This window comes from Cinclus cinclus, chromosome 7, assembly GCF_963662255.1.
Source record: "Cinclus cinclus chromosome 7, bCinCin1.1, whole genome shotgun sequence".
Classification (NCBI taxonomy): Eukaryota; Metazoa; Chordata; class Aves; order Passeriformes; family Cinclidae; genus Cinclus; species Cinclus cinclus.
Window position 1 is genome coordinate 503,064 of NC_085052.1, and position 14,559 is coordinate 517,622.

At 56.1% G+C, this 14,559-nt stretch overlaps 1 protein-coding gene across 1 annotated transcript in view; it reads left to right on the forward strand.

The window, feature by feature from the left end:
* Positions 1-2,261: 2,261 nt before the first annotated feature.
* Positions 2,262-14,559, forward strand: part of STK32C (serine/threonine kinase 32C) — a 68,488-nt gene continuing 56,190 nt past the window's right edge. Inside the window, exon 1 of the mRNA XM_062496341.1 lies at positions 2,262-2,346. Coding sequence (XP_062352325.1) covers positions 2,262-2,346 — 85 coding nt within the window. The remainder of the gene's footprint in view (positions 2,347-14,559) is intronic.

A 14,559-nucleotide genomic window follows, 5' to 3' on the forward strand; every position in this document is an offset into this window, starting at 1 on the left:
AATGAATATAATTCTGCTATAATAGTGGAGCAGTAAAAAAAAATACAAAAACAAAACAACAACAACAACAACAACAACTTACCAGATCTTTTATTTGTCTCCTATTCAACTCCTGTTTAGGAAGGTAAAAGGACTTACTACCTGCTCAATGAAGAATAAATCGAACAAACCCCGTGTTGCACTGTCCTCCCCTGAACAGGGAAAGGAATTAAGAGATGGAGTGGAACAAAACCCCCCTCTGCCATAAGGACAAACACATCCTTATGTCCCAATCCTTTTCCTACACTACATCTTGAAAATTTATTGGAAAAAGACTCTGACTCTCTGCTCTGGATTTCACTGTCCAAATATTAGTGGAGAATAAGAAAGAAATGACAACTGACTGAAGCTGTTTGATGGCATCTTTCATCCTTTTCCTACAGAATGTAAAGGCAGGAGAAAGGAAGGAGGAAAGCTGATAGCTCAGATTCACAGTGTATTTAAACACAAACCTATACCTAAACAAAGCTAAAATTACTGTCTTCTGTAAAAGTGTTCTATATTTTTTATTTGAGAGCAAATTCTTTCTGACTTTTCAAAGAAATATTATTTAAGAACTATTCTTCTCCTTTGGAAAGCTGTTCTTAAATGAACACTGTTCTTAAATGATACCCTTCCATTGTAATCCTTTTACAACTTCCAGGCTCTTGGAAATAACGACTGCCTCCTCGCACACATTCTGTGAGGAGCACAGTGACTGATGTATCCACTTCAAAACATGCTGGAAAAGAAAACAGCATCAATTTTAAGCGAAAACTTGGGAAATAGCATCTCAGGAACCGTGAAAGTTCTGCTGGTGTAACAGCTGTGGTCTACTGGCTGCAGGGCTGGCCCTTGCCGTGAGGTTCCTGATGTGGTCTGCTGGCACTGAGAGTCATTCCTGAGAGTTGCTTTCATTAGCCATTCCACGAGGCATTCCAGTTCAGCAAGCCACGAAATCCCAAGCCGAGAGCACGTTCCAGCTCAGCGTTCTCAGGAGCTTTTGCAAGACCACGTGCTGGTGTCGTGCTTGGACTGGGACCAGCGCAAGCTGGGGATGAGCAGCCCTGAGAGAAGGACCGGGGTGCTGGTGGGTGAGAGTGGCCATGCCCAGCTCAGGAGCCAGGACCTGCCCTGTGCTGGGGCTGATCCCCCAGCGTGGGCAGCAGGGGAGGGGCGATTCTGCCCCGCTCAGGTGAGACCCCACCTGCAGAGCTGCCTCCAGTCCCGGGGAGCCAGCACATCGGCCTCTCGGAGCAGGTCCAGAGGAGGCCATGGGGATGGTTTGAGGGACGGAGCGCCTGTCCCATGAGGAAAGGCTGAGACAGTTGGGGTTGGCCCGCATGGAAAATAAAAAGCTTTGTGGCGGCCTTATCGCGGCGTTCCGGCGCCTGGAGGGGGCCTACGGGAAGGATGGAGAGAGCCTGTTTACAAGTGCCTGGAGCGACAGGACAAGGGGAACGGCTTCTGCTGACTTCGGATATGGGCGCTGAGCCCTAAGGACCGAGGCAGGATGAGCGCTGTGCGCTGGCACAGAGCGCCGGAGAGGCTGGGCTGCAGCACAGCGCGGTGCCGCTCCTGCCGGGCCGGTCTGTGCGGCCGAGATTACAACAGCGGGGCCGGTGCGGCGCCGGTGCGGGGCCGGTGCGGGGCCGGGGACAGCGGGGAGTGCGGGGCGGGCACCGCGCCCACGGCCCCGGCCCGGAGCGCCGCCTTCGGCACGGGGGATGCGGGCGGAGCCGGAGCTGCATCCCGGTCCCGCCCCTGGCTTCTGGCCCCGCTCGGCTCCGCCCCACTGCCCGCATCCCCCCGCCCGCATCCCACCGGCCCAACCCCACCTCCCGGTCCCGCTCCGCTCCACCTCACTGTCCGTCCGCATCCCTCGGCCCGCTCCTCCTCCCGGTTCCGCTCCGCCCCGGTGCCCGCATCCCCCGATCCCGGTCCCGGTCCCGCTCCGCCCCGGTGCCCGCATCCCCCGCCCCCGGCTCCACCGCCCGGCCCCGCCCGCATCCCCCGGCCCCGCTCGCTCTCTCCCCGCTCTGTCCCCGCTCTGTCCCCGCTCTCTCCCCGCTGTGGCCGCCGCGGGCAGCGGGCGGGAGGCGGCGGTGCCTGGCGCTGCCATGCGGGCGGGCGGTGCCGGGGCCGGGGCCGGTGCCGGGGCGCGGGGCGGCTGAGGGCGGCGGCGGGGCCGCCCGCGGGAGCCGCCGGGGAGAGGCCGCAGGGCATGCCAGCCTCCTGCCCCGATGTTTCACTGGAGCAAGTGGAAGAAGAGGATGGGAGCGAGCGCCTCCTCCTCCAAGAGACCCGTGTTCGACGAGCGGGAGGACGGTGAGTGCGGACCGAGATGCTCGGGGTGCCCGCCCTGCCCGGGGTGTCCAGCTCCGGGGTGTCCAGCTCCGGGCACCCTGCCCTGCCCTGCCCCGGGATGCCCAGCCCCTCGGTGCCTGTCCCGGGTGCCGAGCTGTCCCGGGTGCCGAGCTGTCCCGGGTACCGAGCTGTCCCCGCCCGGCACTGGAGTCCCGGGCGGTGCCCCCGGCGGAGCGGGGGCTGTACCGGGCTGCGGGGTCCGGCCGGGCGCTGCCTCCCCGCAGGACACAGGGGCTCTGCCCCCGGACGCCCCGGACACGGGGTTAAAACAAGGCGGACTGGGAACGGGGAGGCGAGGGGACAGTCCAGCAGCAAAGTTTCAGTCTGTGCACGGACACAGCCCCGCTTGTATTAAGGAAGGGCCAAGCGCTGCCGGCCATCAGCACCCGAACACTGCTGTCCGTGCAGAAAGCTGCTTTGGGGCTTTTCCCAAAACACTAGGTGTTTTTTTTTGTTTGTTTTTTTGGTTTTTTTTTTTTTTTTTTTAGCAATACACCATGAAATATCACCACGGCATTAGAAATCTCGGGTGCAGGGTGAGATTTCGGAGGGGTAAAGGAAGGAAACTTTGCGGGTGGGGGAAGAGTCGGGAGAGCCACCGGGACAGTCCTGAATGCTGCGTTGGCCCTGTGGCACCAACCGAGCACAGACACAAATAAATCCCTGTGTGTGCGGGGTGCTGGAACTGTGCACTGGATAAACCTGGAGTTAGATGTGCTAGTTTGAGTCTGAGTGCAGAGATGTGGAGGTCGAGATCTGCCGGACCACGCCTGTCTGTGCTGCTCTGGCTGCTGCCAGGGGTTAAACCAGGCAAACTTCTCCTGCCACAAGAGCTGGTTGATTTCTCCAACACGTTTTTATTAGCAATTCACACTGAGCAAGCTGAGCGAAGACACTTAAATCGGAGGCTTTGCTGCAATTTCATTCTGAAAGCAAAATTTCTTTCTGAGAGGCTTTTAATTCTGCCCTGAGCCCCTGTGCAGCCAGGCAGGGCGGGTGAGCTCTGCAGCTGAATGACCCCCGACAGGAGCCTGGAACTCCTCTGCAGGTACTTCCAGGCAGCGCTTTCTCTGTGCCCCAATTATTGGCACATCGCCTCCTTGATATCTCCTGCTTTTCCATAATTCCTTGTTAGAGTGTGCTCAGAGCAATTACAGTGTTGTTCCAGTGAACTCATATTTACTGTCATGGCACGGTTGCTATGGTGATCTCTTCAGACATCCCAATAACTTCCTTACATAAAGAAGCCAGTTGATACTTGGGTTTGTGTGTGACATAATGTGGAAGAGTGACTAGTGACAACAATTTGTTGAGAAATTAATTAAAGATATAAAAAGGAAAAGACCGTTTGGTTCGTGAAATTTTGCCCATTTGGGTTCCTTGTGATGGATGTCTGCACAAGGATGAGCCTGACTGCTGAAATCCAGCAGATAATCCCTGTTCATTTTGTCAGGGTGTATGTAAATAGAAGGGTAGCGTTTATTGTAGCTAGTAGTAACATGACTAGTATTTTTCCTCAGATAAATCCAACCTAAAATCGTTGCAGACCTTACAGTCTTCATCCCTGACTTCCTGGGGACAGGTTTTGGGGTTTCACTGAGTCCCTGGTTCCTGTCCCACCGCTGTGGCTGAGCCAGCTCATGGGGGATGTCCTGGGGGTAAGCAGTGATGTGTTTGCTCTCCCTTGGTGTAAACACCTGGCTCCAGAGGGTTACCCTCTGTCTGCCCCTCCATGAAGAATTGCCTCAGCCTGCACCTGTCTAGCCCCAGCTGCTGTAGGATCTCCTGTGGATAAGTGCAGGAGCTCGTGTGTCACACCCCTGTCTCTGGGAGGGCCACGGCTGCTGCCATCCCTGGTGGGGGGACTGTGGGTTGAGCTCTCCGAGGGTAAACTTGGTATTCCAGAGTATGCCCTAAGGACCCTCTCTCAACCCTCTGCACTTTTTCAGCATCTCTTCTGTCCGTGCCGGGGCTGGGCTTGTTCTTGGGCAGAGATGGAAGCTGGTGCTGGTTCTGCTGTGAGGGGCTGGCTCCTGGTGTCCCCAGGGCTGAGCTCTGGGGAGCGGTGGCCAAGGCACAGGTGTGCTGCTCCCTCCCTGCTCCCCTTCCTGGCTGCTCTGGTGTCCCCATCCCCAGTTTCCCACAGTTCAGGCGACTTCCCGTGGCTGTGGAGCCGGGTGTGCCTGGTGCTGTGTGTTGGGCACAGTCCATCTGTCCATCTGTCTGTCTGACCCTGTCTGGCTTCAGCCTGCACACCGCGCTGCTCCCTGCTTGCACACGCAGCCTGCGAGGTATTTCTGGGTGTTCCAGAACTGGGGTTCAATCAATAGCGAGGCTGACTGTGAAACGACAAACTGTGTGTTTGTGTGTGCTTCCAGGGAGCCCTGGTGTGGGGACATGGGTTTCTCTGGCTGTGGGAGCTGCTGCTCCAGCTGGTTCCAGTCCCACAGGAAACCTGGCAAGCTGCACATCCATCAGCTGGGAGGGAGCTCCAGCCTGTCCAGCTGGAGATGCTGCCTAGGGATGTCTTTTAGAGAGCTTGGTTTTGGTGAGGTGTGTTGTACCCTGTTCATGAACAGAGAAAGTTAATGAATGGAGGGGAAGGAGGAAAAACAAAGTAAGGGGGAAGTATGGGAAGAAAAAAACAAGGGAAAAGAACAGAAGGGCTGCAGGGAGGAGCACTCAGAGTTGTGGTGGGCTCAGTGAGCTGAAGTGAATTGCAGTGGGCTCTGCATTACCTGTTTTCCATTGGCTGTTTTCCACCAGGAAAAGCGCATCTTGTCTGCAGGGGCTTTGCAGAGTTTGTTATTTATCCCTGTAAGGTTCTTTTTAAAACCCCTCGCTCCAGGAGTGGGTTTGTTCTCCAGCCCCATGGGAGGGTGGTCACTGCCAGTCTGCTGGCTGAGACAAATCTCTCAGTGCTGGGCATGGGGCACTGGGGTGTCTCTCAGAATCACAGAATCGTTTGGGTTGGAAAAGCCCTCCAGGATCATCCAGTGCAGGCTGTGCCCATCCCCACCTTGTCCAGAGCGCTCAGTGCCAGCTCCAGGAATTCCTGGGACACCTCCAGGGATGGGCACTGCAACCCTCCCTTGCACTTCCAGTCCCTGAGCACCCTTTCCATGGGGAAATTCCTGCTGCTGCCCACCCTGAGGCTGCTCCCTCTGCTCCTGTCCCTGTTCCCTGGAGCAGATCCCAAATCCCCCCCGGCTGTCCCCTCCTGTCAGGGAGCTGGAGAGTGAGAGGAGGCACAGAAATCATGAAGCTTGTTTGTCATTTGGGCAGGAATTATGCTGTCATTCTGGGAAATGGCCAAGCAGGTTCTGTTGACATCTTCCTCCTTTAAAAAAATACTTTTTAAAATTTATTTTTTATACCAAGTGAGGAAAACCTGTCTTTGTGAAGCCAATGGGAATGTTTGAACCCCAATATCTGAAAAATGCTTTGCAGAATTGCTGGGCTTGGCCACTGGAGCTGTGCAGGAGGAAACAGAGGGCACACTTAGTGCTATTAGCAGTGCCCACAGTTGTGTTACAGGAGAGAGGGGGGGAAACCACAGCATGATTTATGTCTCTGTGCAATTATGTCTGAAGAGGAATTTCAGAGTGCATTTTGGATGTGGTTTCTCCTGAATCAAAGCGGTTTACTAAAAAAACTGTGTGTAAATATACATGAGAATCTGTGAAGCCATCTGCTGCTATTTGCTTTGCTGTGCCTCCCCTTGCTGACATGAAGCGAGTGGTCCAGGGCTCCTGTCCATGTCCTGATGCTGAATTAGTTTTTGTGCTGATGTACAAGGTTTTTAATGGTGAAGCCCAGTGACTTCCATCATGCCTGGTATTTTGTCTCCATCACTTTTCCCCCATCCCTTGTGTGACTCTGCCGGAATGCAGCTGGTGTTTTGTGAGGGGGTCAGGTGCAGGCGCCTGTGTTTATCCTTCTTGCATCAAAATCAACTTTAAACACAAGTTTCCCATTCTATAGCTCGTGGGTGAAGCTGTCCCAGTAAAGCAGCCTGGCAGTGAGAGGTGTGTGCTGGGGTTAGTCTGGGTCAGGTGATGTGTCCCTGGGTGTCCTGTGCTCTGTCCCCTCTCGGGAACAAGCTCAGGTAACCCTGGGCAGAGGCACCAGGCTGGGACCTGGGGCTGAAACACAGCTTCAGGAGCAGCCAGCAGGGTTTGGGGAATGCAGGGTGTGAGGTTTGGGGGTGTTCAGGGTGTGAGGTTTGGGGGTGAGCAGGGTGTGAGGTTTGGGGGTGTTCAGGGTGTGAGGTTTGGGGGTGAGCAGGGTGTGAGGTTTGGGGGTGAGCAGGGTGTCCTGGTCATCCACATCTGGGGACATCCTGCTGTGCTGCTGGGAGAGGGACTTGGGAGATGGATCCAAGGGTCAGGAAGTTTTTCTCTGTGCTGAGGTGGTCAGTGCCATAAACCACGTGCTGGTCTTGGGGCAGCCAGCGTGGCCTGGCTGTGCCCGCTGGTCCCTGAAGGTCAGGGCTGTCCCTAAGCATTGTCCCTGCTCCTGCTGCTGCCAGCCATGATCCTCACAGACCCAGCTCTGTCGCCTCGGCTGGCCAGGGCTTGCAAGCCCTAAGGCAGCTGTAAAATGCCAAATACCACTCATTTGGGGTCAGATACAGATGTGTTAAGTTTCCATGCACAGCAAACCACTGACTAAAGCGTTCCCTGCTCAGACTGCAAGGAGAACTTTCCCACAGCCTGACTTTCATGGCTGTGGGCTGGGAGCACAGATGCCTTCCCTGATATTTAAACACAAGGGAAAAAAAGCCTCTCTGCATTATCAAAGTGGTAGCTAAGTAAGTAAGTGGGGGGAGGAGGGAGTGGGAATTGCAGGGAGGTGTCAGCAAAGCTGTGTTCAGCATTGTCAGAGGGGCTTTGTTCCAGCTGCCCCCGGGTCTGGGATGTTCTGCCCGTGCTTTGCCCAGGGATTCACTTCCTCCATGGGATCTCTGTCCCCAGCACAGCCACTGCCCCCATTCCCACCAAGGACAGCAAGCCACGTGTGAAGCTTTGCAGTGTGTGCTGTAATGCAGAAATAGGTGAAATCCTGGGAACTCAGCAGTTGCAGGTGATGGAGGAGTGTGGTACCATGTGCAGTGTTGGGGTCACGGGCTCTGAGCTGGTCAAGGGCTGTGCTGTCCCTCTGCACCTTGCTGGCTCTGTCCCTTCACTTGAGTGCTGGTCAAGTTGGAAGAGGAGCCCTTCATTCTCGAGTGTGTCTGTGGGAGATCTGAGCAGAGGAGATGGGGGTGAAATGAGCCCTCGGGTCAGCCCAGACTGTTCACAGGGAGCTGGAGTAACAAAACACAAACACAAAAGCAATCTGACGGACAAGGGCAATCAAGGAAAAGGCCCTGGAAGTACCCTTCAAGTGAAATATTAAATCAGATAAATACTTGGTGTATTCTGTGCAGGCTACAGTCCTCATGAGTAGCTTGGAATGGCTTTGGGAAGAACATGCAGGAGCATGTAGGTGGGATGTGCCCATCTTCCTCCCCATGTCCCCAGCGCTGACACGATGACTCCAGGGCTGGCTGGGCTGGCACGGTGACCCCAGGGCTGGCACGGTGACCCCAGGGCTGGCACGGTGACCCCAGGGCTGGCTGGGCTGGCACGGTGACCCCAGGGCTGGCAGGGTGACCCCAGGGCTGGCACGGTAACCCCAGGGCTGGCACGGTGACCCCAGGGCTGGCACGGTGACCCCAGGGCTGGCTGGGCTGGCACGGTGACCCCAGGGCTGGCTGGGCTGGCAGGGTGACCCCAGGGCTGGCTGCACTGGCACTGCCTGGTACTGCAGCTGTGCTGCCTGCGGTGAGTCCCAGCACATGGAGCTGGTGTCACTTGTGGAGGGCAGCAGGAGCAGCTGCTGGCCAGGAGAGCTGAGCTGGCCATGCTGCCCCTCCTGCTGCGCCTGCCGGAACATCAGTGAGCGGCACCTGGCAAGAAAAACCTTCCCAGAAATGAAAAAAGCTGCTCTGTGTGCAGTTTGGTACTTTCACCATCTGAAACTGGGGTGCTGAAGTGGTGAAACAGCTGGCAGGGTTCTGGGTGTGCTGCATTAGGCGAGGAGGGTGTGGAGCTGGTGTGTGCCCACAGGCCCATGCAGGGCTGCGGGAGCCTGTGCTTGCTTCTAAACATTCCAGATATTGCTTTATTTCTTGTGGAAATGCCTGCGATGGAGCATTGCCCACCACAGTGGGGCTGTGCCCTGGGTCAGGGCTTGGCTTTCCACCCTCTGGGGACACCAGTGTGTGATGGATCACACACGAGCATTTTTAAGTGAGAACTTAAAAACCATCGATAACAAAACAGAATTCAGCATTCCCTTTTTAAAAAAAATACATGAGACGGTTTAAGAGGTCTGAGACAAGCACAGATCTTTCAGGGAACACCCTCCCTCATTCTATTTGATATCACATTTTCTGTCACTTATTCTATGTCTTCCGATCATCATTGCTCTTCCCAAATCATTCCAGAAGCACTGGAGTTTCCTCACAGGTGGGTCCCTGTGAGTGGGAGCTGCTCTGGCACAGGGATGTGTGTGAGCCCATTGTCCCTGGCAGGGACAGGCAGGGCTGGCTTGTGCCACTCCTGTCAGTGCAGCTGCCCTGCAGGTCTAAGGCACGGCCCCTCAGCAGGCTCTGCAGCCTCTCGTGGCTCTCAGGGTTCTTGGGGTGCAGTTTGTCCAGCTGGCCGCACATCCTGTCCCGAGCACCCCACGGACCATCACGGACAGCTCCCTGTGCTGGGATGGGGCCACAAGTCCCACAGGTGGCACAGGGAGCGTGGCAGGCCCCGAGGGCAGGTGGGGTGTCCCTGCGGGGTGTGGGGTGTCCCTGTGGGATGTGGGGTGTCCCTGTAGAGTGTGGGGTGTCCCTGCGGGATGTGGGGGTGCCAGCACCTGCCCAGGTGTGTGCCAGGGAGGCCCCCTGTGCTGGCTGGGCTCTGCCCTGGTGTTTATCTCCTGAGGTGCAGTCAGGACAGCGTGAGAGCAGCTCAGCTTCTCTGCACAAGAGCAGATAAATTCCAGTGTCCTCTCCCACTGTTCTTCAGGAATTAAATTGCTTTTGGCGACAGTTACGGGAAATTCCAAGTGCTTGGGATGTGTGGGAGCAGGCATCCCTGAGCCCTGCCAGGCACTGAGGTGTGCCAGTGTGCCAGTGTTGATGTTCATTTACATCTCAGGTGCTGTGCAGGGCTGTCCCAGAACCTGGGAGTGCTGAGGAGATGCAGGCACTGAAGGATGTTCAGAATTATGTGACTTGCTGGTTTGCCTGTGCCCATGAACCCTTACAGGCTGATGGTTAGCCCTGCTGTGTAATTAAATTCAGTTGAAGTGCAATGCAATGTCTTTATAGCTGTGCTGATGTTTCTGGAAGCTGACAAATTTCATGTGTTATTCCAGAGAATATCCTTACTTGGTTCTAGCGGCTCCAGCAGAGAGCTGGTGGGCTCCTGAGGCCGATGGTGCCTGAGTGACTTTCAGGGTAACATGTCCCAGCACAGAGTTACCTCACTGCCAAGGTTTGCACTTGGTACAGCTGAGCTGGCCAAAGATACAAGTGGTATTTTGTATTTCCGTGGATGATCTGTGCGTTGGAGCACTGGAAAGTGCCAGAGTAGCTCTGGAGCAGAGTGGGGAGGGCAGGAGTGGGGCTGTGGAAGCACTGCAGGTACTGGTGTGCTACTTTGGGTCTCCCATTCCTGCCTGAGCTCTCTTTGCTCAGGAGAGATATTTCTTTCTCCTTTTCTCTATTTCTCCTGACCTTAACCCCCTCCTACCCTCTGAGAAAGAAGATGCACAAGTCAACAAAAGTCACCAACACTGCTTAAAATACTGTGATTTGTGTCCTGGGATTTTAGAAGGGTCACATGATGGCAACAAAAGGCCATCATATGAGTGTTTCAGATATCCAGGGTGGGGAAAAAAGGCAAAGGAACAGGGAAGCTTGGCACAAACTGGGCAGAAACTTCGATTGAGAATAACCTGTTGGAGTGTTTAGGAGCCCAAGAGCCAAGACATTGCCAGCATCAGCAGTGAGCAGCAGTGGTGTGGAGGTGGGACAGGCAGCAGAAGGCACACGCTGGCTCCCTGCACAACTCCTGTGCTTTGAGTTGTGGTGTCTGACAAAGGTCAGAGAGCTGGGCTGGCCAGGGCTTGGGCTGAAGCTCGGGGTCCTCCTCTGAGCAGGCAGCTCTCCGTGAGGATTGGGAGAAACATTTATGGGTGAGGGTGAATCTCCCCTGGTGCTGGTGCTGGCTGGTGCCACTTCACCTGCACAGCTCAGGGGTGGAGTTTCACTGGCAGCAGGAGATAGGTCATGTCCTGTGAGAGTTGTGAAACCAATGGCACAGGATCCACGGCAGAGCTCCGTTCTGCACGCTGGCTTGTTGTGCACTGCTTCCCAGCCTTGATGGGAGCTGGCAGGCAAGAGCAGCGAGCAGGAGCACAGAAAATGATACACATTGTGTTTGGATTGTTTGCACTGTTGGAAAATGTGCTTTATGCTTCACAGAAAATAGGGCCAAAGCTTGGTCCCAAATAATTTGCACTCAAAAGGCTCAATGCTGAGTATGGTAAGCACATGAATAATTCATACACATGCAAACAGGCCCCAGGATCTCATATTCAAGCCTGATTCTAGATTTGCTCAGAACTTTGAACTGGCATGGATTAGTGGCTCTTGCAGCACAGAAGGGGCTTGGCAGGACCTTTAGCACAGGATGAAACAATCCCCTCTCCTGACAGTGCTGTGTGTGTCCTTAAGGGCTGGGAGCTTGCTGTCATCCCTGCTTGGGTGGGCTGTGGTCAGTGGCCCTGGCAGTGCCCGGAGCTCGGGTGGGCTGTGGTCAGTGGCCCTGGCAGTGCCCGGAGCTCGGGTGGGCTGTGGTCAGTGGTCCTGGCAGTGCCCAGAGCTCGGGTGGGCTGTGGTCAGTGGCCCTGGCAGTGCCCGGAGCTCAGGTGGGCTGTGGTCAGTGGCCCTGGCAGTGCCCGGAGCTCGGGTGGGCTGTGGTCAGTGGTCCTGGCAGTGCCCAGAGCTCGGGTGGGCTGTGGTCAGTGGCCCTGGCAGTGCCCGGAGCTCAGGTGGGCTGTGGTCAGTGGTCCTGGCAGTGCCCAGAGCTCGGGTGGGCTGTGGTCAGTGGTCCTGGCAGTGCCCAGAGCTCGGGTGGGCTGTGGTCAGTGGCCCTGGCAGTGCCCGGAGCTCAGGTGGGCTGTGGTCAGTGGTCCTGGCAGTGCCCGGAGCTCGGGTGGGCTGTGGTCAGTGGCCCTGGCAGTGCCCCGAGCTCGGTGCCTCGGGTGCCTGCTGAGCCTGACCTTGGCACGCTGTGTGTCCTTCCACACCCCGTGCCTGGTGTAACCAGTACCAGGGATTTGGGGAGAGCTGCCGTGGGTGCAGGCTGTTGCTGTGAGCTCAGCACAAGGCTCTGAGCCCCCAAAGTGCAGGCAGAACCTGTCCAAGGAGCGAGCTGGTGCTGTGGGAGGAGGTGTGGGCACAGCAGCATGGGCAGTACTGGGGGGCTGGCAGCAGCCGAAGGCTCGGATTGTGTCCAGTGTGGGACTGTGCCTGGCTCACCCCTCCAGCAGGCACTGCCCAGCCTGTCCCGGGGTTTCTTGGGGGGTGCCCGGGGCTGGGCACAGCCAGCCCAGCAGCAGTTCTGGGGGCAGCTGCAGGGCACAGAGGTGCTCGGGTCGGGTGCTGGCGGTGGCACAGTGCAGTGCCTGGCTGGCCCTGGCTCTCCGGGCTGTGCCTGCAGCTCCCTCAGGAGCCAGAGCCATGTGCAGTGCCTTGGGCTGCCAGCTCCTGCTGAGCACCATTGTCCTGGTCCCTTGGCAGAGCCCTTCAAAGCAGGGGCAGCCCAGGAGCTCTGTGGCCACTCTGGCACTGTGTGGGGCCAGTGCAGGGCCAGGGGCACTGGCAGTGGCTGCTGCTCTGCTGCACTGGGTTTTATTCCACGTTGAATGACACAGCAGGAGCATCGCAAGCAGGTGTCAAAACAAGCACAGCTGCAGCGAGGCAAACTTAGGGATTGATTAATGAATAGTTTCAGCCTGTTGTGTGTTTCTCTACATGGCTTTCTGATGTAAAGATCAATCTGTGGATTTATTAAAAAAATAGCAGGTTTCTTTTAACTAGAGCAAATTGCTTCTGTTTATCAAAAGGCTGAGTAACATCAACAAACAGTTCGGTCTCTGTTGCCCCCCAGCACTGCTTGGGAAATCATTTCAGTTATTTCTTCTTCTGGCTTTGGTTTGGATTTTTCCATGCTCTTAGCTTGGCATCTCCAGAGGCGTCCCTGCCTCCCCTGCTGCTCTCTCCAGAGGCCACTCTCCTCCTGCTGCTCTCTGTGCTGAGGCGGGGATTTTCCCTTGACAGCTCTTCTCTGGCTCCCTTTCCAAGCTGCACAGGGGTTATTCCCTGGGGCTGCTCTGGGGGGTGCCCAGGGTGGGTGCCCAGGGCAGAGGGGTGTCCCTGGTGCCAGGGGTCAGTGTTGGTGCTGGGGATGCTGAGCTGACACAGCCCCAGGGATGTGCTCAGGCCCCAAGACATCTGTGCTGGGGCAGCAGTGCCCTGAGGTGCTGGGCAATGTGAGGAGGGGGCTCCCCAAGGGCCAGCTCTGCCCCCCCTGCACCCCAGTGCCCAGCACAGCTGGAGGGGAGGGCATTGCCCTGCTCCACGAGCTGTGCCAGAGCTGGCTGCCCTCTCCCTGAGGCTGATCCTCTGTCAGGATGTGAGATGTGCTTTCCTTCCAGAGCGAGTTGCACAGCTCTTTGCTCCAGAGAATTTCTTATCACACAAGTAGGATGTCTTCTTTCCCCAGAGAATCTGAACTTGGTGAATAATTCTGTTTGACATCTGCTGTGAATTTGGGTCTGCTCTCTTCTTGTGGAGTTGAATGCTGAGTGGTTATGGCCACCCATCCTGCAGGTGCAGGGGGCTCAGCCCAGTCCCTGCCACATTCGGGTGCATCAGTGAGGTGTGACCATGGATCTGTTCTGAAGCCTCCAGAGGAGAGAACAGGCTTGGTGTTGGCTACAGGGAGCACCAAAGGGGATCAGTTCTCCCACCTGGGGTCAAGCAAAATACCTTCAGGTATTCATCACACCCTTGTGGCTTTCTTTTCCTTCCAGATTGACTGTCACTGCCAGCATGTCTGAGTGACACCCTCTCATTCACACTGTCTCGCTCCTAATTTTTCCTTTTTTGCCAAAAAGACCCCTTCCATTTCCAGAAGTGTGGGAAACACCTGCCCAGCTCAGTGTGTGGCAGGACATAGAGCTGCCTGTGGGGACACTGGTGGTCCCAGAGACACCAGAGCCCCTATTGGTGTTGCCTCAGTGTTGGTGCTCACCAGCCTGGAGCCGGTGGCTCCTGGAGCTGGAGCTGGTGCTCAGCCTGCTCAGGGCAGCTGCATTCCCTTCTGAGCCCCTGTGCCAGCCCTCCTCAGCTGAGCTTGTGACAGACTGGGGCCAGTGCAGGAGCAGCTTTTCCACAGCCCTTGTGCTGCTGCTGCAGCAGCTCTGCGAGCAGCACATCCCCTGATCCCAGCCAAAGGTATTTTGGGAGCATGTCTGCTGCTCATCAGCCTCTGGGACAAAGATAGGACCGTGTGCCTGAAATAGCACCCTGGAGCCTGCACACCCCACCAGTGGCTGCTCTCGAGAGGGAAATCCAGAGTTTGTTTTCAAGTCATCATCGCTGTGTTGACAAGGCTGTCGAGAGGAAAACTGGGAATGTCTGAATTAACTCCAAGTGCAGAGTACACACAGCTAGTGCACACTGCTCACACTGCTCAGTGTGGGCACAGGAAGGACTCCTGCCTTTTGGAACAGGTATTTCACACTCAGTCACACAGCCCCTGAGGCTGGAAAAGCCCCCCAGGATCACTGAATCCACCCTGTGTGTGACTGTCCCATGCCCACCTTGTCCCCAGCCCAGAGCACTCAGTGCCACCTCTAGGAATTCCTGGGACACCTCCAGGGATGGGCACTGCCAGGGCAGCCCTGCCAAGGCCTGAGCACCCTTTCCAAGCCATGGAGGAGGTTGTGCTGGAGGGTTTGCATTCATCAACATACACACGTTCAAAACCACAACCCCAAACCCGACATCTCTGTAATTTCATGATGCTAATCCATCCAGTTGCCAAGAAATGAGCG